We start from the raw sequence: 24,401 nt of genomic DNA on the forward strand, positions 1-24,401 counted from the left end.
CAGTGGCACAAAAATCTCCTAGACAATAATATAAAGGGAAAGTATGATACTTTAAATAAAATTTTGGTAAATGGTCTACGATATTAATGTAAAATGCCTGAACAGTGTTTTATTTTACATAAAAAATACTATATATATTACACTATAGCTATAAAAGCCACGGATAAAATAATATAAAATTATAAAGTAATTTTTGGTTTAAAGGTTCAATAAACTTCAATGTAAAAAAAGCCATAAAAGCTTCAAATAAAATAAAACAAAATAAAATAAATTTAGGTCTAAAGGTTCAATAAACTTTAGTGTAAAAAAAAATTAAGCCATAAAACCCACAAATAAAATAAAATTAAATAAAATAAAATAATTTTTGGTCTAAAAGTTTAATAAAATAAAATGAAATAGTGTTTGGTCTAACATTTCAGTACACTTCAGTGTAAAAAAACAAAACAAACAAACACAAAAGCCACAAATAAAATGAAATGAAATAAAATAAAATATTTTTTTGTCTAAAGGTTAAAAAAACTTCAGTGTAAAAAAATAAAGCCATAAAATCCACAAATAAAATATTTTTTGTTCAAAAGGTTCAATAAACTTTGAAGTAACAAAAGCCATACAAGCTACAAATAAAATAAAGTAAACTAATTTTTGATCTGAATAGTAATAAAATAAAATTTGGTCTAAACGTTTAATAAAATAAAATAATTTTTGGTCTAAAATTTCAATAATCTTCAATGTAAAGCAAGACACAAAAACCGCAAATAAAATTAAATGAAATAAAATAAATAGTTTTTGGTCTAAAGGTTAAAAATATTTCAATGTAAAAAAGCCATAAAAGCTAAAAAATAAAATAAAATAAAATAAAATAATTTTTGGTCTAAAGGTTTAATAAACTTCAATGTAAAAAAGCCATAAAAGCCAAAAATAAAATAAAATTAAATTAAATAAATTAATTTTTGGTCTAAAGGTTTAATAAACTTCAATGTAAAAAAAAGCCATAAAAGCCACTAATAAATTAAAAATAAAATAAAATAATTTTTGGTCTAAAGGTTCAATAAACTTAATTGTAAAAAATGAAGCCATAAAAAGCAACAAATAAAATAGAATAAAATATTTTTTGGTCTAAAACGTCAATGTAAAAAAAGCCATAAAAGCCACAAGTAAAATAAAACAAAATAATTTGATTATTTAGGTCTAAAGGTCTAAAACTTCGAAGTAAAAAATAAATAAATAAAACAAATAAATAAAATAACATAAAATAAAAAAAAATCAATGTAAAAAAAGCCACAAGTAAAATAAAACAAAATAATTTGATTATTTAGGTCTAAAGGTCTAAAACTTCGAAGTAAAAAATAAATAAAAAAAATAAATGTAAAAAAGCCATAAACCACAAATAAAATAACATAATTTTGGTCTAAATGTTCAATAAACTTCAATGTGAAAAAAAAAAAAGCATCATATGAGTTTGTATAAATCCAGGCTCTCTCTAATCAGAACTACAGCTAATGTAAAGCACATAATAATTCAGTTTGTCTTAACAGAACAGCCTGTTTCACAAGCACTCAATTTCCTCATTCTCGTTTGCTCTCTGAAAGGAGCCTTTATTCATGTAGGAGCTCCATAAAGGTGTCTGTCCAGTCTATATGTCCTGTAATTAACATCTCCCAGCACAGCTGCTTTACACAGACTCCTCACTGTGGGAAGCAGACCGAACTCTTGAAACAGGAGGCTTTCATTTACACAGGAATATAGCATTAGCAGACCTCAAGAGTGAAAAACAGCCATAAAAAAGTGGAAAAGGAGAGCAGCTCTGGGAATATCAGTGTCTTATTATGTCTCCGATACAAGAGACACAAATCGTACGCTGAATTTATTGTGTTGAAGATTCAATAGAGCACAGAAGCCTATAAATGACCAACAAAGTAGTAAATAGATTCAAAGTCTTTATTAAGTGGTTATCAAATGCAGGTATAAAAAGCTCAATACTGCATTTAACTCAATTATTTTGCAAAGATAACAGCGTGTTTGATTCAAGAATGATTGAATGAAAACCTTGCAAAACCTGAGACCAAGAAAATGGTGAACAAACCTCACATATCACATGAGAAATAATGCATATGGAAATGTACGTTTTCATATACAGTCTGGAAAGTATTTAATATTTGCTGTTGGAGTATTAAAACAGCCTTTACTCCAACCAGACACTGGCACAGTGTTTTACAAAGACAAATACACAAGTACATGTTATAGAATCACACGGTTGACTAATTTAACAGGTACTGTTAAAAGTATAGAAAAAAAACTGCTCCTGAAAAATGAGTTAGTAAAAACAAGACATATTAAAGTCTCATTTTAGTGCCTGGATCACTTGACGAGGCCTGCAGAAGTAGTGCTGGTTTCTATTTAAAAACATCCGTTTTATTGGCTTTTTTGGCATTGAAAAAACAGGTAATTGTAAGAAGCACCGCTTTCATAATCCTAAGTACTATATTAAAACGTAAGAACAATAACTTCATTTCAATGACCAAACGCTGGTCTACACAACTTTGTTCATAAAACAATAAAACCTTACTTAAAACGAAACACTTTAAGTACTATTTCAAACGTTAAGTACAACAGGTTTGAAATTTTGTTCATCAAGAAAACAGCTAAAATGTAGGAACACATTATAAACAGTGAGATGCAATAAACAGTAAAATACATTCAAAATATCCCAACCACGCCACTGGACAACACCTGACATGTTAAAAAAACCTGTGGTCAATCTCTTTCAGTAGTGTCTTACAAAAAATCAATGAAATTTAGGACGAAATCCACATCACAGTTGACAGTCAAGGTCCAGGTAATAAAGCTATACTTGTAATTAAAAAGTCAGTGTAGTGTGATTGCATAATTTTGAAAAGAAAGACCACAGCAGATAGAGCATCTAGACGGCCTGAGGGCCAATGAGCAGCGGTGCCTCGCTGTGACTGAGAGGAGGCTGCGGTGATGAGCTTGAGGCTGAATCCTTCTTCAGCTTGAGGATGTGCTGTTGTAGGTGGATGACCCAATCTTCTTGTATGGAGAGCGGTCCTTGGAAAACCTCCTCACAAAACCTGTCAAATCAAACAGAGATGATCACTTATTGTTCTAGTCTAGTTTTATTTTAAAGACATTTAATTATAATGAAATCAACTTGATTCAGATGCAGAACAGATTCAAATTCTATAAACTTTTTTAAAAGGATATAAATTGTTTTGTTTAAAGATCACTTTTTTTACAATTTTTTTTTCGTGCAATTGCGAGAAAAAAAGGCCAAATTGTGAGATGTAAACTGGCAAATGTGAGAAAAAAGTCTGAATGTGAGATGTAAACTCACAATTTCAAAAAACAAGTCAGAATTGCAAGATGTAAACCCGTAATCGAAGAAAAAGTCAGAATTGTGAAGTGGATCAAAAAGTCAAAATCAAAGTTCTAAGACAAAAAGCGGTATTGATTTGGTTTTAGAACAACTTTGATGAAAGGTTTTGATTAACTTCAAATGTTGACTACTGTAGTCCCTCAGTTGTCCACTGTGTAAAATGGATCTCAAAATCATACAGTCGCTGTTGAAAAGGGTTCAAATATGCAGAAGACGCTGGAAAAGCTAAAAAAGTACAGAATCTGAAGTGGGCAGTTAAACTGCACATGAGTAGGGTCGCAAAGGGGTGAAACACTGCTAAAATTCCAAAATTCTTTGAGAGGTTTCAGAAAATTTCCAGCCTTTTTATTAACTTTTTTAAAAATGATATCAATTGTTTTGTTTAAAGATCAGAAGAAAAGATTTTTTTCATTTAGTACCCTTCAAAGCAAAATAGGATGCACATTTCCTAAGACAAAATTATTGTATTCAAAAAGCATCAGTGAATGTTTGATTTTTTTTGTACTAGTTGGCAGAATAAAGTCCCTCAATCTCACAGTCGTGAGAATCATACAGTTGCTGTTGAAAAGGAGAATGTGCAGAATCTGAAGGATTTTTCAGAAAAAAACTGGGCAGTTAAACAACTTAGGACTAGGGGTGCAAAGGGGTGAAAAATTCCTTAAATTTGCCCAAAATTTCTGGCCTTTTTGCAACCCTACTCAAGACAAATAAGGGACTCCTGAACAGGTATGCGAACAGGTATGAGAAATCATCCCGTTTAGGACACACAATGTAAAGAATTAAATGATATATACAATGTAACATGTTTATTAAAGTTTTATTAAATTCAGCTATTTTTTCTTATATGTAAACATCTGTTAAAAATGTATGGAAGCTTGTTTCTGCAACTGAATATAAAAAAGGTAATTGTGTCTTTTTCAGTCAATTCTGACTTTTTTTCCCTCGCAGCTGCAAGTTTACATCTCACAATTTTTCTCATAATTGCAAGACATAAATGGAATTCTGACTTCATGTCGAAATTGTGAGAAAAAAGTAAAAATTGCAAGATTTAAACTTGAAAATGCAAAAAAAATTTGAATTGTGAGATGTAAACTTGTAATTGCAGGGAAAAAGTCAGAATTGTGGGATGTAAACTCGCAAATGCGAGAAAAAGTCAAAATTGTGAGATGTAAACTCGTAATTGTGAGCAAAATAGTCAGAATTGTGGGATGTAAACTTGCAAATGCAAGAAAAAGTCAGAATTGTGGGATGTAAACTTGCAAATGCAAGAAAAAGTCAGAATTGTGGGATGTAAACTCGCAAATGCAAGAAAAAGTCAGAATTGTGGGATGTAAACTCGCAAATGCGAGAAAAAGTCAAAACTGTTAGATGTAAACTCGTAATTGTGAGCAAAATAGTCAGAATTGTGGGATGTAAACTTGCAAATGCAAGAAAAAGTCAGAATTGTGGGATGTAAACTTGCAAATGCAAGAAAAAGTCAGAATTGTGAGATGTAAACCTGCAAATGCAAGAAACATCAGAATTGTGAGATGTAAACTTGTAATTGCAGGGAAAAGTCAGAATTGTGGGATGTAAACTTGCAAATGCAAGAAAAAGTCAGAATTGTGAGATGTAAACCTGCAAATGCAAGAAACGTCAGAATTGTGAGATGTAAACTTGCAAATGCAAGAAACGTCAGAATTGTGGGATGTAAACTTGCAAATGCAAGAAAAAGTCAGAATTGTGAGATGTAAACTTGTAATTGCAGGGAAAAAGTCAGAATTGTGGGATGTAAACTCGCAAATGCGAGAAAAAGTCAAAACTGTTAGATGTAAACTCGTAATTGTGAGCAAAATAGTCAGAATTGTGGGATGTAAACTTGCAAATGCAAGAAACGTCAGAATTGTGGGATGTAAACTTGCAAATGCAAGAAAAAGTCAGAATTGTGGGATGTAAACTCGCAAATGCAAGAAAAAGTCAGAATTGTGAGATGTAAACTTGTAATTGCAGGGAAAAAGTCAGAATTGTGGGATGTAAATTCGCAAATGCGAGAAAGTCAAAACTGTTAGATGTAAACTCGTAATTGTGAGCAAAATAGTCAGAATTGTGGGATGTAAACTTGCAAATGCAAGAAAAAGTCAGAATTGTGGGATGTAAACTTGCAAATGCAAGAAAAAGTCAGAATTGTGAGATGTAAACCTGCAAATGCAAGAAACATCAGAATTGTGAGATGTAAACTTGTAATTGCAGGGAAAAGTCAGAATTGTGGGATGTAAACTTGCAAATGCAAGAAAAAGTCAGAATTGTGAGATGTAAACCTGCAAATGCAAGAAACATCAGAATTGTGAGATGTAAACTTGTAATTGCAGGGAAAAGTCAGAATTGTGGGATGTAAACTCGCAAATGCAAGAAAAAGTCAGAATTATGAGATGTAAACTTGTAATTGCAGGGAAAAAGTCAGAATTGTGGGATGTAAATTCGCAAATGCGAGAAAGTCAAAACTGTTAGATGTAAACTCGTAATTGTGAGCAAAATAGTCAGAATTGTGGGATGTAAACTTGCAAATGCAAGAAAAAGTCAGAATTGTGAGATGTAAACCTGCAAATGCAAGAAACATCAGAATTGTGAGATGTAAACTTGTAATTGCAGGGAAAAGTCAGAATTGTGGGATGTAAACTTGCAAATGCAAGAAAAAGTCAGAATTGTGGGATGTAAACTCGCAAATGCAAGAAAAAGTCAGAATTGTGAGATGTAAACTTGTAATTGCAGGGAAAAAGTCAGAATTGTGGGATGTAAACTCGCAAATGCGAGAAAAAGTCAAAACTGTTAGATGTAAACTCGTAATTGTGAGCAAAATAGTCAGAATTGTGGGATGTAAACTTGCAAATGCAAGAAAAAGTCAGAATTGTGGGATGTAAACTTGCAAATGCAAGAAAAGTCAGAATTGTGAGATGTAAACCTGCAAATGCAAGAAACATCAGAATTGTGAGATGTAAACTTGTAATTGCAGGGAAAAGTCAGAATTGTGGGATGTAAACTTGCAAATGCAAGAAAAAGTCAGAATTGTGGGATGTAAACTTGCAAATGCAAGAAAAAGTCAGAATTGTGAGATGTAAACCTGCAAATGCAAGAAACGTCAGAATTGTGAGATGTAAACTTGCAAATGCAAGAAACGTCAGAATTGTGGGATGTAAACTTGCAAATGCAAGAAAAAGTCAGAATTGTGAGATGTAAACTTGTAATTGCAGGGAAAAAGTCAGAATTGTGGGATGTAAACTCGCAAATGCGAGAAAAAGTCAAAACTGTTAGATGTAAACTCGTAATTGTGAGCAAAATAGTCAGAATTGTGGGATGTAAACTTGCAAATGCAAGAAAAAGTCAGAATTGTGAGATGTAAACTCGTAATTGCGAGAAAAAAGTCAAAATTGTAAGATGCAAACTGGCAAATGCGAGAAAAAGTCAAAATTGTGAGATGTAAACTCGTAATTGTGAGCAAAATAGTCAGAATTGTGGGATGTAAACTTGCAAATGCAAGAAAAAGTCAGAATTGTGAGATGTAAACTCGTAATTGCGAGAAAAAAGTCAAAATTGTAAGATGCAAACTGGCAAATGCGAGAAAAAGTCAAAATTGTGAGATGTAAACTCGTAATTGTGAGCAAAATAGTCAGAATTGTGGGATGTAAACTCGCAAATGCGAGAAAAAGTCAAAATTGTTAGATGTAAACTCGTAATTGTGAGCAAAATAGTCAGAATTGTGGGATGTAAACTTGCAAATGCAAGAAACGTCAGAATTGTGGGATGTAAACTTGCAAATGCAAGAAAAAGTCAGAATTGTGAGATGTAAACTTGTAATTGCAGGGAAAAAGTCAGAATTGTGGGATGTAAACTCGCAAATGCGAGAAAAAGTCAAAATTGTTAGATGTAAACTCGTAATTGTGAGCAAAATAGTCAGAATTGTGGGATGTAAACTTGCAAATGCAAGAAAAAGTCAGAATTGTGAGATGTAAACCTGCAAATGCAAGAAACATCAGAATTGTGAGATGTAAACTTGTAATTGCAGGGAAAAGTCAGAATTGTGGGATGTAAACTTGCAAATGCAAGAAAAAGTCAGAATTGTGGGATGTAAACTTGCAAATGCAAGAAACGTCAGAATTGTGGGATGTAAACTTGCAAATGCAAGAAAAAGTCAGAATTGTGAGATGTAAACTTGTAATTGCAGGGAAAACTCAGAATTGTGGGATGTAAACTTGCAAATGCAAGAAAAAGTCAGAATTGTGGGATGTAAACTTGCAAATGCAAGAAAAAGTCAGAATTGTGAGATGTAAACCTGCAAATGCAAGAAACGTCAGAATTGTGAGATGTAAACTTGCAAATGCAAGAAACGTCATAATTGTGGGATGTAAACTTGCAAATGCAAGAAAAAGTCAGAATTGTGAGATGTAAACTTGTAATTGCAGGGAAAAAGTCAGAATTGTGGGATGTAAACTCGCAAATGCGAGAAAAAGTCAAAATTGTTAGATGTAAACTCGTAATTGTGAGCAAAATAGTCAGAATTGTGGGATGTAAACTTGCAAATGCAAGAAAAAGTCAGAATTGTGAGATGTAAACTCGTAATTGCGAGAAAAAAGTCAAAATTGTAAGATGCAAACTGGCAAATGCGAGAAAAAGTCAAAATTGTGAGATGTAAACTCGTAATTGTGAGCAAAATAGTCAGAATTGTGGGATGTAAACTTGCAAATGCAAGAAAAAGTCAGAATTGTGAGATGTAAACTCGTAATTGCGAGAAAAAAGTCAAAATTGTAAGATGCAAACTGGCAAATGCGAGAAAAAGTCAAAATTGTGAGATGTAAACTCGTAATTGTGAGCAAAATAGTCAGAATTGTGGGATGTAAACTTGCAAATGCAAGAAACGTCAGAATTGTGGGATGTAAACTTGCAAATGCAAGAAAAAGTCAGAATTGTGAGATGTAAACTTGTAATTGCAGGGAAAAAGTCAGAATTGTGGGATGTAAACTCGCAAATGCGAGAAAAAGTCAAAATTGTTAGATGTAAACTCGTAATTGTGAGCAAAATAGTCAGAATTGTGGGATGTAAACTTGCAAATGCAAGAAAAAGTCAGAATTGTGAGATGTAAACCTGCAAATGCAAGAAACATCAGAATTGTGAGATGTAAACCTGCAAATGCAAGAAAAAGTCAGAATTGTGGGATGTAAACTTGCAAATGCAAGAAACGTCAGAATTGTGGGATGTAAACTTGCAAATGCAAGAAAAAGTCAGAATTGTGAGATGTAAACTTGTAATTGCAGGGAAAAAGTCAGAATTGTGGGATGTAAACTCGCAAATGCGAGAAAAAGTCAAAATTGTTAGATGTAAACTCGTAATTGTGAGCAAAATAGTCAGAATTGTGGGATGTAAACTTGCAAATGCAAGAAACGTCAGAATTGTGGGATGTAAACTCGTAATTGCGAGAAAAAAGTCAAAATTGTAAGATGCAAACTGGCAAATGCGAGAAAAAGTCAAAATTGTGAGATGTAAATTCGTAATTGTGAGCAAAATAGTCAGAATTGTGGGATGTAAACTTGCAAATGCAAGAAAAAGTCAGAATTGTGAGATGTAAACTCGTAATTGCGAGAAAAAAGTCAAAATTGTAAGATGCAAACTGGCAAATGCGAGAAAAAGTCAAAATTGTGAGATGTAAACTCGTAATTGTGAGCAAAATAGTCAGAATTGTGGGATGTAAACTTGCAAATGCGAGAAAAAGTCAAAATTGTTAGATGTAAACTCGTAATTGTGAGCAAAATAGTCAGAATTGTGGGATGTAAACTTGCAAATGCAAGAAACGTCAGAATTGTGGGATGTAAACTTGCAAATGCAAGAAAAAGTCAGAATTGTGAGATGTAAACTTGTAATTGCAGGGAAAAAGTCAGAATTGTGGGATGTAAACTCGCAAATGCGAGAAAAAGTCAAAATTGTTAGATGTAAACTCGTAATTGTGAGCAAAATAGTCAGAATTGTGGGATGTAAACTTGCAAATGCAAGAAAAAGTCAGAATTGTGAGATGTAAACCTGCAAATGCAAGAAACATCAGAATTGTGAGATGTAAACTTGTAATTGCAGGGAAAAGTCAGAATTGTGGGATGTAAATTTGCAAATGCAAGAAAAAGTCAGAATTGTGGGATGTAAACTTGCAAATGCAAGAAACGTCAGAATTGTGGGATGTAAACTTGCAAATGCAAGAAAAAGTCAGAATTGTGAGATGTAAACTTGTAATTGCAGGGAAAACTCAGAATTGTGGGATGTAAACTTGCAAATGCAAGAAAAAGTCAGAATTGTGGGATGTAAACTTGCAAATGCAAGAAAAAGTCAGAATTGTGAGATGTAAACCTGCAAATGCAAGAAACGTCAGAATTGTGAGATGTAAACTTGCAAATGCAAGAAACGTCAGAATTGTGGGATGTAAACTTGCAAATGCAAGAAAAAGTCAGAATTGTGAGATGTAAACTTGTAATTGCAGGGAAAAAGTCAGAATTGTGGGATGTAAACTCGCAAATGCGAGAAAAAGTCAAAATTGTTAGATGTAAACTCGTAATTGTGAGCAAAATAGTCAGAATTGTGGGATGTAAACTTGCAAATGCAAGAAAAAGTCAGAATTGTGAGATGTAAACTCGTAATTGCGAGAAAAAAGTCAAAATTGTAAGATGCAAACTGGCAAATGCGAGAAAAAGTAAAAATTGTGAGATGTAAACTCGTAATTGTGAGCAAAATAGTCAGAATTGTGGGATGTAAACTTGCAAATGCAAGAAAAAGTCAGAATTGTGAGATGTAAACTCGTAATTGCGAGAAAAAAGTCAAAATTGTAAGATGCAAACTGGCAAATGCGAGAAAAAGTCAAAATTGTGAGATGTAAACTCGTAATTGTGAGCAAAATAGTCAGAATTGTGGGATGTAAACTTGCAAATGCAAGAAACGTCAGAATTGTGGGATGTAAACTTGCAAATGCAAGAAAAAGTCAGAATTGTGAGATGTAAACTTGTAATTGCAGGGAAAAAGTCAGAATTGTGGGATGTAAACTCGCAAATGCGAGAAAAAGTCAAAATTGTTAGATGTAAACTCGTAATTGTGAGCAAAATAGTCAGAATTGTGGGATGTAAACTTGCAAATGCAAGAAAAAGTCAGAATTGTGAGATGTAAACCTGCAAATGCAAGAAACATCAGAATTGTGAGATGTAAACCTGCAAATGCAAGAAAAAGTCAGAATTGTGGGATGTAAACTTGCAAATGCAAGAAACGTCAGAATTGTGGGATGTAAACTTGCAAATGCAAGAAAAAGTCAGAATTGTGAGATGTAAACTTGTAATTGCAGGGAAAAAGTCAGAATTGTGGGATGTAAACTCGCAAATGCGAGAAAAAGTCAAAATTGTTAGATGTAAACTCGTAATTGTGAGCAAAATAGTCAGAATTGTGGGATGTAAACTTGCAAATGCAAGAAACGTCAGAATTGTGGGATGTAAACTTGCAAATGCAAGAAAAAGTCAGAATTGTGAGATGTAAACTTGTAATTGCAGGGAAAAAGTCAGAATTGTGGGATGTAAACTCGCAAATGCGAGAAAAAGTCAAAATTGTTAGATGTAAACTCGTAATTGTGAGCAAAATAGTCAGAATTGTGGGATGTAAACTTGCAAATGCAAGAAAAAGTCAGAATTGTGAGATGTAAACCTGCAAATGCAAGAAACATCAGAATTGTGAGATGTAAACTTGTAATTGCAGGGAAAAGTCAGAATTGTGGGATGTAAACTCGCAAATGCGAGAAAAAGTCAAAATTGTTAGATGTAAACTCGTAATTGTGAGCAAAATAGTCAGAATTGTGGGATGTAAACTTGCAAATGCAAGAAAAAGTCAGAATTGTGAGATGTAAACCTGCAAATGCAAGAAACATCAGAATTGTGAGATGTAAACCTGCAAATGCAAGAAAAAGTCAGAATTGTGGGATGTAAACTTGCAAATGCAAGAAACGTCAGAATTGTGGGATGTAAACTTGCAAATGCAAGAAAAAGTCAGAATTGTGGGATGTAAACTCGCAAATGCGAGAAAAAGTCAAAATTGTTAGATGTAAACTCGTAATTGTGAGCAAAATAGTCAGAATTGTGGGATGTAAACTTGCAAATGCAAGAAACGTCAGAATTGTGGGATGTAAACTTGCAAATGCAAGAAAAAGTCAGAATTGTGAGATGTAAACTTGTAATTGCAGGGAAAAAGTCAGAATTGTGGGATGTAAACTCGCAAATGCGAGAAAAAGTCAAAATTGTTAGATGTAAACTCGTAATTGTGAGCAAAATAGTCAGAATTGTGGGATGTAAACTTGCAAATGCAAGAAAAAGTCAGAATTGTGAGATGTAAACCTGCAAATGCAAGAAACATCAGAATTGTGAGATGTAAACTTGTAATTGCAGGGAAAAGTCAGAATTGTGAGATGTAAACTTGTAATTGCAGGGAAAAAGTCAGAATTGTGGGATGTAAACTCGCAAATGCGAGAAAAAGTCAAAATTGTTAGATGTAAACTCGTAATTGTGAGCAAAATAGTCAGAATTGTGGGATGTAAACTTGCAAATGCAAGAAAAAGTCAGAATTGTGAGATGTAAACTCGTAATTGCGAGAAAAAAGTCAAAATTGTAAGATGCAAACTGGCAAATGTGAGAAAAAAGTCAAAATGTGAGATGTTAACTCACAAATGCGAGAAAAAAAGTCAGAATTGCGAGATGTAAACTCGCAAATGCAAGAAAATTTTTTTAATTGTGAGATGTAAATTTGCAATTGCAAGAAAAAAGTCAGAACTGAGACAAAAAGTTGCAATTTATTTTCAGTGGAGGTAAAACAAATGAGTAAATGAGCAAACATCCCTTTAAGCTCAAAGTACACTTGGGTCATTTTTTATGGGTACGTGCACAATTAAACACAAACCCTTTTCAAAACATACTTAATTTGATAGTGTGCATGAACACAGGGAGTCGACATACACACTAAACATATTTTTCTTGTACAGTGTCTGTGTCTTTTCTCTCAAAATTTTATGAGCGAGAAACGTGTCTGTACTTGTTTAAACTACAGTAGCGGGTATCTTTTGACTCCCTCACATAAGCACTCGTCTAAAGCCAAGCGTGTACAGTGCTGATGACGAAATTCATGGCATGTGCTCTGTTCACATAAAAAATGAAGTAAACTTTAAAGTTTGCAGACCCCTGACCTAGAACCATTTGAAGTGTAGAGAGCCAAGTGAAAGGAGAACAGGATCAGGCCATGATTCTGGCTGCTTCTCTGTGAGCACACAATTTTCACACAGCCAAATTTCATTAAACACAAACTAATTAGTTGTTTGAACTCACCTGCACTTGAGGGAGTACATCTTTCCTACCAGCTTTACTAAGCTATGCTCCGGTGGTCTCGGCACCAAGGATGGAATGTTTCCAGCCCGAGAAGGCTTTGAAGGTTCAGTTTCCCCTGATACACTCTCAGAGTGCGATAAATGCTTCGGAGGACGCCGTTCACAGCCTAAGACAAGGACAGTGATTCTCGTTATGCATATTAAATGTTCTTTATTGGTGAAAACAAGTAATACATATATATCCCTTACCTCGAGGTGAACGAACGTTCAACTCACTACGGGCTGTGGGAACCTGGATCAAGCTGTTTGAGGATAGTTCATATGATGAAGACCGTTTCTTGTGTGACGAGGAAGAGTGGCTCATCCCTGCTTTGCCCTCTCTAGTTGCTTTGGAATGCTGGGATACCTGCAGCTGACCTGCAGTGTCTTGAGTTGCTGATGAAGCTTTGTGAGAACCAAGACGGACAGACTCAGAATCTGAGGAAAAATATGGAGATGAGGTTCTTCTGGAGGCCTAAATCAGAGGGAGACAAAGAGACATTTTGTGAATATCAAGGACACAAGACATTGCTGACAATTTTGGGTATATGCAAATCTTAAGGAACACAGATAAAGCAGAAGATAAATCAATCAGTATTGTTGTAGTACAAGTAGGATGAGTATTTTCATGTAAAATAATTTAAACATCCTTGCAAATGCTTTAAGACCCTTAAAATACACATCATTTTATGTGTTGTTTTGCCCAGTTTTTTGTTAATTTTTATTTTTTAAAGATATTTAACCATTTAAAATAGTTACATTTGGGTCATTTTGGAGCTGGGTATGTCTTGAGTACCATTAGGTGTCAAAAATACCTTCAAAAATACTAGTAAAATCATTAACCTTACAATAAAGTTACAGTTGAGGTCAAGTTTACATACACCTTGCAGAATCTGCAAAATGTTAATTATTTTACCAAAATAAGAGGGATCATACAAAATGCATGTTATTTTTTATTTAGTACTGACCTGAATAAGGTATTTCACATAAAAGATGTTTACATATAGTCCACAAGAGTAAATAATATGCATAAAAATGGATCTCATAAAAATAGTCATTGTTGGAAGGGGTTCAAATACACAGAAATGCTGAAAAACCAAAGAATTAGTGGAACCTGAAGGATTTTTCTGAAGAACAGAAGGCAGTTTAACTGTTGAGGACAAACAAGGGACTCATGAACAACTATCACTAAACAAAAAAAGTATTAAGAATTACGTGTATTTAGAGGATTTACAGGATCATTTTTATAAATGCATCTATTATTTTCTCTTGTGGACTATATGTAAATGTCTTTTATGTGAAATATCTTACTCAGGTCAGTACTACGTAAAAAAATAACACGCATTTTGTATGATCATTTGCAGATTCAGCAAGGTGTATGTAAACTTTTGACTTCAACTGTATATTTGTGTCAAAAAATGTTTGCTTAATGTTTCTTTAAAAAAAATTGCCTTTTCACAATGGGACTGAATTTTGTAAATATGATAAAAATACTAAATTTATTTTGTCTGAAAACCTTTGCTGTTTTGATGTTGTTTAGTTTCGTACAATTGTATGTTCAAAAGATTCTCTTCAATATTGAAAAAAATATATGTATATATATTCTTATATACAACCATCATAGCTTTTTTGTGTGGTTAATGTGTAATTTTATTTTTTCAAAGAATTTTTAATTAATAAAAAGAGGTAAATAACATGGAAATTACATTCAACACTTTTTCCCCACATTTACTGATCAAATACAATATGGTTTTGTCTGGAAAGTATTAAGTTATGACTGTTGGACCTGGAATATGAATAAGTATGTATATTTTTATATGCATTATGAGGGTTACAGTTTACATTAACATGTGAAGCAAAAATCGCATTAGAAATTTAATAGAAAGTTAATATTAATATATATGATCATTTCCTAAAGAGATAAGAATATAATATAACTAGGATGATATGTGAGCCTGGACCACAAAACCAGTCTTAAGTAGCACTGGAATATTTGTAGTAATAGCCAAAAATACATTGAATAGGTCAAAATTTTCTTTTATGCTAAAATCATTAGGATATTAAATAAAGATCATGTTCCATGAAGATATTTTGTAAATTTCCTACAATAAATATATCAAAACTTAATTTTTGATTAGTAATATGCATTGCTAAGAATTCGATTTTCTCAGTATTTTGATTTTTTCGCTCCCTCAGATTCCAGATTTTTAAATTGCTGTATTTCGGCCATCAATGGAAAGCTTATTTATTCATTTTATTTTATTTTACCCTTAGGACTGGTTTTGTGGTCCAGGGTCATGTATTAAGTCAACAATTTAACCTGGACTCACCTTCTTAACAAGAGGCAAGTGCCCCTTCATGTAGCTTTTATGAAGCTCTGCTACCTTCCCTGGCTCACTCTTCATCCAGGCCGCCAGGGTCTCAATAGGAGAGCCGTTGATCTTCCAATCCACTCCCTGCTGCCTCAGGTGGGCTCTTGCATGGCTGGCCAGTGCCTTTCGATTCTCAAAATCAAAGCCGCAAAGTTCACAGGTGGCATCACAGCCTAGAGCACAAAGAGTAGAGAGTGGAGAACCCAAGACATGAGAGTAGACATTGCACCAACATTCAGAATAATGTCTGGATGCAGTCAGCTTTGGTCAGTTTGCCCTTAATTTGACTATATCTAAAATGAAATACAATGTACTTAAAATTTTAACATGATTTTCCTGAAAATGCATAGATGATGTATGGATAATGAACTTGCTTCATTCCAGCAAGTCTTCATTTTGACCAATTACATTTACTTTTTATAAATCATTAAAGATTTCAAATCTAAAATACAACACTAACCCTTGTCTTTGTGCATTTTTGGGAGGTTATAACGTTAGTTACTGAGAGACATGTAATCGTGCAGTTATGAAGAAAAAATCAAAAATACAACACTAACCCTTGTCTTTGTGCATTTTTGGGAGGTTATAATGTTAGTTACTGAGAGACATGTAATCGTGCAGTTATGAAGAAAAATCTTGACTGAGTATACCTGAAGACATGCTGTCTGAGGCAGCCTTCTCATTTTCCCCAGGTGACAGAGTTAACGTCTGAGGTGAGGATGCTGTTTTTTTCCACTGCACTGCTGGCCCTGATGCAGGTTCTGATTTGATTTGGGATGCCTGTTCAGTGCCCTCCCTCTTCATGAGTTCATACAGGGCCTCTATTGGTGGGACTTTCAAGGACCATCTTACTCCCAGTTGTCGTAAGTGACCACGTGCGTGACAGGACAGGGCTTTACGAGTATCAAACATCTCACCGCAGTATTCACAGCATACTAACGTTTTGGGCTCCTGCTTCTCAGGTTTTGGAGCTGTGGAAAGCAAACAGAAACCATTAAAAAACTAACAAAACAAGCGATCCACAATAAAACGTGATACTTGCGGTTAATAGTTACAGGGTTTCTGCAGGTTTTATGAAGGTAAATGTAAGACTTTTAAAACAGGCTTTCATACCCCACTGACAGATATTTGTTCTTGTTTTAAGCACAAATTCACTTAATTTTGCTTAGCTTTTCAGAAAACAAGACTTAATATCTTCATTTTGCATTCCCAAGTAAATTTATCTTGATTTAAGGATGTTTAGACATTTGTATTGCAGTCAGTGTAACACTTAATGTCATGACCATATTTATGCATCATCAAATGGCATTTAAAGTTTGATGCAAAATGGAAAAAGCGTTCCATCTTTGCTAAATATTTACATTAAAGGAACACTCCACTTTTTTGGAAATAGGCTCATTCTCCAACTCCCCCCGAGTTAATAAGTTGAGTTTTACCGTTTTGAAATCCATTCAGCCGTTCTCCTGTTCTGGTGATATCACTTTTAGCATAGCTTAGCATAGATCATTAAATCCTATTAGACCAATAGCATCACGTTCAAAAATGACCAACGAGTTTCGATATTTGTCCTATTTAAAACTCGACTCTTCTGTAGTTATATCGTGTACTAAGACTGGTGGAAATGCAAAGCTTCAATTTTCTAGGCTGATAAGATTAGGAACTACACTCCCATTCCGGCGTAATAGTCAAGGAAGTTCGCTGCCGTAATATGGCCGAAGCAGGAGCAGTAATACCACGCAGCACATGTGCAAATGCTAAACTAGCTGGGAACTCATTTCTGATAATACTCCGCCTGCTTCGGCCATATTACGACAGCAAACATCCTTGACTATTACGCCGGAATGGGAGTGTAGTTCCTAATCTTATCAGCCTAGAAACTCGCAGCTTTGCATTTCCAACGGTCTTAGTACACAATATAACTACAGAAGAGTCAAGTTTTAAATAGGACAAATATGGAAACTCGTTGGTCATTTTTGAACGTGATGCTATTGGTCTAATAGGATTCAATGATCTATGCTAAGCTATGCTAAAAGTGATATCGCCAGAACAGGAGAACGGCTGAATGGATTTCAAAACGGTAAAAATCTACTTATTAACTCGGGGGGAGTTGGAGAATGAGCCTATTTCCAAAAAAAGTGGAGCGTTCCTTTAAGCTTAAATAGTTAAATAGATGCAGGAAAGTAAGACCAAAAGTAACCAGGCAAATAGATGTAGGAAACATGACCATTACGAATTCATATGCAATTATTGTTGGTTTTTACACATTTTCTCAAATTTATACCTTTAATTTAATTATAAATAGCACGCCTGAGGCTGAAAAATCTAGAGAAAGTTTAAATATAATCTGCATTTTAAAGGGATAGTTCACCCAAAATTGAAAATTCTGTCATTTTTTACTCACCCTCACGTCTTTCCAAACCCGTAAATCATTTGTTCATCTTCGGAACACAGATTAAGATATTTTTGATTAAATCTGAGAGCTTTCTGGCCCTGCATAGACCGCAATGCAACTACCACATTCAAGGCCCAGAAAGGTAGTAAGGACATTGTTCCTTACTACCTTTCTGGGCCCTGAACGTTTCAGCTCTGTGGCTGTCTATGCAGAATCAGAAAGCTCTTGGATTTCATCAAAAATATCTTAATTTGTGTTTTCCGAAGATGAACTAAGGTCTTACGGGTTTGGAACAACATGATGGTGAGTAATAAACAACAGAATTTTCAATTTTGGGAGAACTATCCTTATAACTGGCATCAGCTGTGGCAAAAAAAAAAAAAAAAAAAAGAACAACAGAAGTAATGCTAATTTTTACTCACCTATCACAGGCGATCTAATTGTGTTGGAATCAGACTGAGGTGTTAAAGGGCTGGTGGGAGCACTTTGTGGTTTAGGAGACTCTATGATAGAGATATCCACTTCCACAGGCTCGTCCTTTGGTTTTGGGAACACAGGCCTGGAGCCCTTCTTGGCCTTTGGAACTTTGTGACGAACCGGAGAAGGTGAGGAAGGCTGGGTAATGGGTTTAGGGGATGGGAGGAGAGGGGGTACAGAGGGAGGTACAGAGGGGGATCCAGGTGGGGTCAGTGAGGGCGGACACAGAGGGCTGAGAGATCCTGCAGAACTACCACGCTGAGCCATGACCTCTCGCAGAGTGGCCATGGGAGACCCTTGGACGGACCACTCGGTGATGCCCATCTGACGCAGGTGATAGCGGGCATGACTGGCCAGGCTCTGACTCTTCTTAAACTTCTCGTGACAGAATTCACAGCTGACATCTTTGGATGGTTCACCTTTGTTATAAACAAAAGAAGAAACTATGTCAGTGCACATTTTTTGTTACAGAACTGTACGTTAGGGCATATTTCATAGTTAAAGACTGACCAAAGTTGGTTGGTTATTAGATGTAAAATCAAACCTTAATGCTTTCTGTGAGGAAGGTTAAAGGAGAAGTTCACTTCCCAAATGAAAATTTCCTGATAATTTACTCACCCCCAAGATGTTTGTCTTTCTTTCTTCAGTCAAAAAGAAATTAAGGTTTTTAAGGATACCGTTCCAGGATTTTTCTCCATATAGTGGACTTTAATGGTCTTTAATGGTTTAATGGCCAACGGGTTGAAGGTCCAAATTGCAGTTTTAGAGCAGCTTCAAAAGGCTCTACACGATCCCAGCTGAAGAATAAGGGTCTTATCTAGCAAAGTGTTTATCATTTTCTAAGAAAAAGACAAATTTATATACTTTTTTACCACAAATGCTAGTCTTGCACTAGCTCAACTTCACGTATTACATATTCTCCCATTCGTGACATAGGCGGAAGTACCAACCCATTTTTTTTAAAGCGAATGTGCAAAGAAAGTCAAACGTTAAAGTTAAAAAGTGTATCAATTATTATTTTTTTGTTTAAGAAAATGATCATTTCACTAGATAAGACCCTTATTCCTAGGCTGGGATCATGTAGAGCTATTTGGACCTTCATCCTGTTGGCTCCCATTGAAGTCTATTATATACAAAAAATGTCTGGAATGTTTTGCTCAAAAAACATAATTTTGTTTGCGACTGAAAAAAGACAGACAAGAAACATCCTGAATGATATGGTGGTGAGTAAATTATTAGGAAATTTTCATTCTGGGTAAAATTTTCTATGCATTTCTAATACATTTATTTGATCACAAATAGAAAAACAATAATATAGTAAAATATATTTTAATGCACAAAATTTTAAATAATGGTGTTCTGTTTCAATATATTTATATATTCAATATATTAATATATAGGATGAATAAAAAGAAAAAAAAAGTATTTATTTGCAATTTTTGTGACAATGCAAAAATCTTTATCGGTTTATTTAATGTATTCTTAGTGAATTAAGGTATTACTTTTAGACGGACCTCAAACTTTTGGATGGTAGTGTACATTTATATTGCTATTGACCAAAATAAAAATGAAAATTCAAAATATTTTATACAACAATTCAAAATGAGGTTCCCAAATTTTCTGATGCATTTCCATGACATTCCAGTAGTTCTTGACTGGAAAGAATTGTGAAAAAAAATTGTTACGATTGCAATCAAAAAAGAGCAATTTCTAGTCTTATACACAGATATTATATTAAAAATAAATATTATTATTTAAAACTGTATCCATTTCAAGTTTTCCAAGCCTAGGATGTCACTCTTTTAAAGTTTGGTTTACCATGTTTTGCTATAAATTATACAGTCAACAAGGTATTTAAACATTCTTCAAAAATGAAATAAAAAATAAAATAAAATTTAGTTTTTCACCTTGAGTGGGTGTTTTAAATTCTGCTTTTTTGTCAAGGGCCAAGCTCTCTGAAACATCTGTAGAAATCTTTGGCTTTGCCACCGAGGGAGGTGATTTCAAATCTGTTTTCTTGCTGAAAGACAAATCCTCTGCAACATCTGTAGAAACCTTCTGCTTTTTTGGCAGGGGAGATGCTATCAATTCTGCACTACCACTGAGGGGCGAAATTCCTGAAACATCTAGAGAAATCTTCTTCTTTTTCTTTGCAGGGGGTGATTTCAGTTCTATCTGACCGCTGAGTGGCATGTTCTCTGAAACATCTGGTGAAATCTTCTTCTTTTTCTTTGCGGGCGATGATTTCAATTCTACCTGACCGCTGAGTGGCATGTTCCCTGAAACATCAAGTGAAATCTTCTTCTTTTTCTTTGCGGGCGATGATTTCAATTCTACCTGACCACTGAGTGGCATGTTACCTGAAACATCTAGTGAAATCTTCTGCTTTTTGGCTGAAGGAGGGGATTTAAATACTACTTTATCACTGACGGGTAAGTTTCCTGAAACATCCTGAGAAATCTTCTTCTTTTTGATTGGAGGAGGTGTTGGACGCATAGACGACAGTCCTTTAAATGACAGAGGAGCAAGAGGGGGATTTTTGCTGATTGCTGATGAGGTAGAAGGAGTGGAGGAGGCTGATGTGCAGTCCTCAAAATCCAACCCTTCCCAATTCAAAGCACTGGCCTTTTCCTTAAATTCCTCACTCTGAATAAATTTATGAAGCATGTCTATGGGAGCACCTTTAGATTCTAAATTCACACCAAAGTGTCGCAGGTGGGCCCGCACGTGGCTGGAGAGACCTTTACGGGTCTCGTACCACGCTCCGCATAATTCACATACATGGCTGTCATCCCTCACTGTGGAATTCATCATAGTTTCTGGTGAACAAGCACAGAACACATTTTTAAAACTGATTGGAATGTTACATGCAAGGATTGCTTCATCATTTTAACTAGCTTGGTTTATAGACTAATAAAATTCACTAGTACACATTTAAAAAAAAAAAAAAAAATGTACCCTACTTCCAAGCACATACCAAAACATTTTTAATACCGTTACCTACCTAAATTGAGTGGGGCATCTGTTTCCTGAGGGGCCCAGAGAGGCTTGGTTGAGGCCAGTGAGAGGGAGGTAGACGGACTGCCACTGAGCCTGTAGTCCAGATCCTTATGAAAAGACAAGGCTGAAACTGGAGTGGATGTTACAAGTTTCTTTGGCGGTGCTTTACGAGGCTTTGCTACGGAGAAGGGCGAAGAAGAGCGAGCAGATGCTGCTGATCCCTTTACAGCAACGGGGGAAGACGAGGAAAGGGCATATTTTTTCTTTACAAGGTTGGATATTTTAATCTTCAGTTTGGGCCCAGTGTCCTTTTTGAGGCTGGGGGACTTTGTTTTGAATTTTTTAACAGGGTTGACCTGTTTTTCGAGCTTGGGTAGAGTTCCACCTCTTTCTTTCATTAACTGGTACAGGAGGTCTATAGGGGCTCCACTACTGTCAGACACAGCTACTCCCAGCTGCCTGAGATGATACCGGGCATGACTGGAGAGACCTCGCCTGGATTCAAAATTGGTCCCACAAAACTCACAGCTATGGATGCCTACTGTAAGAATGTAAGAGAAAATGCATAATGTGTAAATATAATTAAAGTTCAGTTTCTCATGGTGAAGTTAAACACAGACATTTTGTTTTGGGGTGAGAACATTTTCGAACTCAACTCAGTCTGTTCAAAGTTGACGCTGGAATACACAACTTTTCAAATTTTCAAACATATTTTAAAACGCTAGGCATCACACTGAAAAAAAGTTCATCATACACTACTAAATGACCAATGATCACACTACACATTCTTTCAGGTAGCTCCAAACACTACAAAATCACACAGAAACACCCTGGTAGAAGATGCATGATGAACGAGAACAATACAGTTGAGGTCAAATGTTTACATACACCTGCAGAATCTGCAAAATGTTCATTATTTTGCTCAAATAAAAGGGGTCATACAAAATGCTTGATATTTTTTTATTTAGTACTGACCTGAATAAGATATTTCACATAAAAGACTCCACAAGAGAAAATAATAGTTGAATTTATATATATATATATATATGTAAAAGTCTGTTAAAAAGTTTACATACGCTTGATTCTTAATACTGTGTTGATACTTGAATGATCTACAGCTGTGTGTTGTTTTTGTTTAGTAATAGTTGTTTATGAGTCCCTTATTTGTCCTGAACAGTTTAAACTGCCTTCTGTTCTACAGAAAAATCCTTCAGGACTGACAAATTATTTGGTTTTTCAGCATTTTTGTGTATTTGAACCCTTTCTAACAATGACAATGATTTTGAGATCCATCTTTTCAAAAGAAGATGGAGATCCATCTTTTCAAAAGAACTGAGGGACTCAGATATGCAACTATTACAGAAGGTTCAAATGCTCACTGATGCTTTAGAAGGAAAAACTATCCGGGGTGAAAACTTTTGAACAGAATGAAGATGTGTACATTTTTTCTTATTTTGCCTATATATATATATATATATATATATATATATATATATATATATATATACTTACATGTTTCCCAGATAACAAGTAAGTAAAATTTCCCTGATCTTCAAATTCAAAAAGTTACTTAATGCATCGTGTTTTCGTTCTGGAGCATCAGTGAGTGTTTGAACCTTCTGTAATAGTTGCATGAGTCCCTCAGTTATCCTCAGTGTGAAAGGAAGGATCTCAAAATCATACAGTAATAGTTGGAAAGGGTTCAAATACACAAAACTGCTGAAAAAAAAACCCAAAGAATTTGTGGGACCTAAAGGATTTTTATGAAAAACAGAAGGCAGTTTAATTGTTGAGGGCAAATAAGGGACTCATGAACAACTATCACTAAACAAAAAAAAAAAAAAAAAACACACAGCTGTGGGTCATTTTTAGGTAACAACAGTATTAAGAATCAAGCATATGTAAACTTTTGAACAGGCTCAGTACTAAATAAAAAATAACATGCATTTTGTCAGATCCCTCCTATTTTGGTAAATTAATTAACATTTTACAGATTGTAAACTTTTGACCTCAACTGTATGTGTTCTAAATGTATTGAATCATGTATTGAAAGTCTATGCTCAACATACAATATGCAATTTTCTACAAAATCTGTCAACTCATACTGCCCAATATCTGCATACTAGCTTTTTCAAAAAAGGGGAAAAAATCTGGGAAAATGTCAAGCAGTGTATTTTAGATTTAAGCACAGTTTATCATCTAAACTCTGTCTTCAGTGTACTTACAATCAGAGTTGTTCAATTCTTTATCTAAGTCTTTCTCCAGACACGGTGAAAAAACGGCGGCAGTGTCTGTCCTCTGAGCTGTGTCTGGTGCTGTCTTCTCCATGGCTGGAATCTCCTCCTGACACCTAGAAAAACAAAATGATAAGTTTAGACTTAAAAAAATACATAACTTATTAATATTTTTTTTGCAAACAGATGAAATATTCTAAACCTAGAGATATCTAAAAATCATAAGTTGCAAAAACTGTTACCACTTACCAAAATAAAATACCTACAAACATTACTACACTAAATAGTGTTACATTAGTAACGTTATATTAGTAAATATACATTAGGCATTACAGTAAAAAAATAGTCAAAATAAAACAGATTCCAGAAGCTTCTATTGCTGCTTGAAAGAAAAACATGTATTTACCTTTATTATTTTCTTATTGTTTTTACAGTAACAACTATGTTTTTCCCTGGAAGTGTAGCGACTGTTTTTGTAAAGGTAATGTTTACATCTTACTGTAACACTGTCAAGCCACTCACATCCATTCTTTTACATCTCTCGTTAAATATTTACATTTCTATCTCTCTATAAGATTACCTGCTTGAATTTATGCATAGTAATTTATTTTAACGAATATCACTATTGCACTCGTTAATGCTGTCCGTGACCATGAACAAAAACAAACTTCCTATCTCGAATAATTTTGTGCACCAGCATAACACAATGGACGCGCACATGCAGCTAGCACGAGCTAAATATTTATCACATAGTGCAGGTCAGTTAAACAGGTTTGCTAGTGTACAAAGGCACAAAGCCTGTTTGGCTAAACATAGCTACCCAGATTTTAAACAAAATGGTAAAGTACATAATGCTTAAAGTTACCTTTAAGTAGCGAGGATTTTACTACAGGAGGGAGGGCAGGCACTTTAATCAAAACAGCACAGTCGAGCTGGACTAACCAGGCAAAATCAATCGATAGCTCATCTAGAAAACACCACACAAGGGCGAGTCGCCGAGGCGTGGTAGCGGCTGCTATTTACAACTAGAAAGTGCGGTTCAGCATACAGAATAACTATCGTCTTTTAACTGGAGTTTTTAATTAGAGATTCGTTTAACATCCGTATGTTAAATTTGAAGATAAAATGTCACATT

At 34.6% G+C, this 24,401-nt stretch overlaps 1 protein-coding gene across 1 annotated transcript; it reads right to left on the reverse strand.

Annotated features, from left to right (window-relative positions):
* Positions 1-1,940: 1,940 nt before the first annotated feature.
* wiza (WIZ zinc finger a) lies at positions 1,941-24,175 on the reverse strand. Its single transcript, XM_073851969.1, has 10 exons — positions 24,132-24,175; positions 23,258-23,382; positions 21,037-21,573; positions 19,940-20,851; positions 17,978-18,451; positions 15,814-16,134; positions 15,122-15,336; positions 13,002-13,266; positions 12,754-12,919; positions 1,941-3,089 (listed from the first exon to the last, which is right to left on the reverse strand). Exons 2-10 carry the CDS (start codon positions 23,358-23,360, stop codon positions 2,921-2,923), a joined length of 3,162 nt encoding a protein of 1,053 aa, XP_073708070.1. The 5' UTR covers positions 23,361-23,382; positions 24,132-24,175; the 3' UTR covers positions 1,941-2,920.
* Between the last annotated feature and the right edge of the window lie 226 nt (positions 24,176-24,401).

This window comes from Garra rufa, chromosome 12 (assembly GCF_049309525.1).
Source record: "Garra rufa chromosome 12, GarRuf1.0, whole genome shotgun sequence".
Lineage (NCBI taxonomy): Eukaryota > Metazoa > Chordata > Actinopteri > Cypriniformes > Cyprinidae > Garra > Garra rufa.

What these genes read in the sequence shown, in the direction of transcription:
- wiza (XM_073851969.1), bottom strand. Translation starts at nt 23,360, where the DNA reads ATGGAGAAGACAGCACCAGACACAGCTCAGAGGACAGACACTGCCGCC. An exon ending in AGATGCCCCACTCAATTTAG is followed by an intron (nt 20,852 to 21,036) that starts GTAGGTAACGGT and finishes CTTGTTCACCAG; the next exon opens with AAACTATGATGAATTCCACA. An exon ending in AATTAGATCGCCTGTGATAG is followed by an intron (nt 16,135 to 17,977) that starts GTGAGTAAAAAT and finishes TGCTTTCCACAG; the next exon opens with CTCCAAAACCTGAGAAGCAG.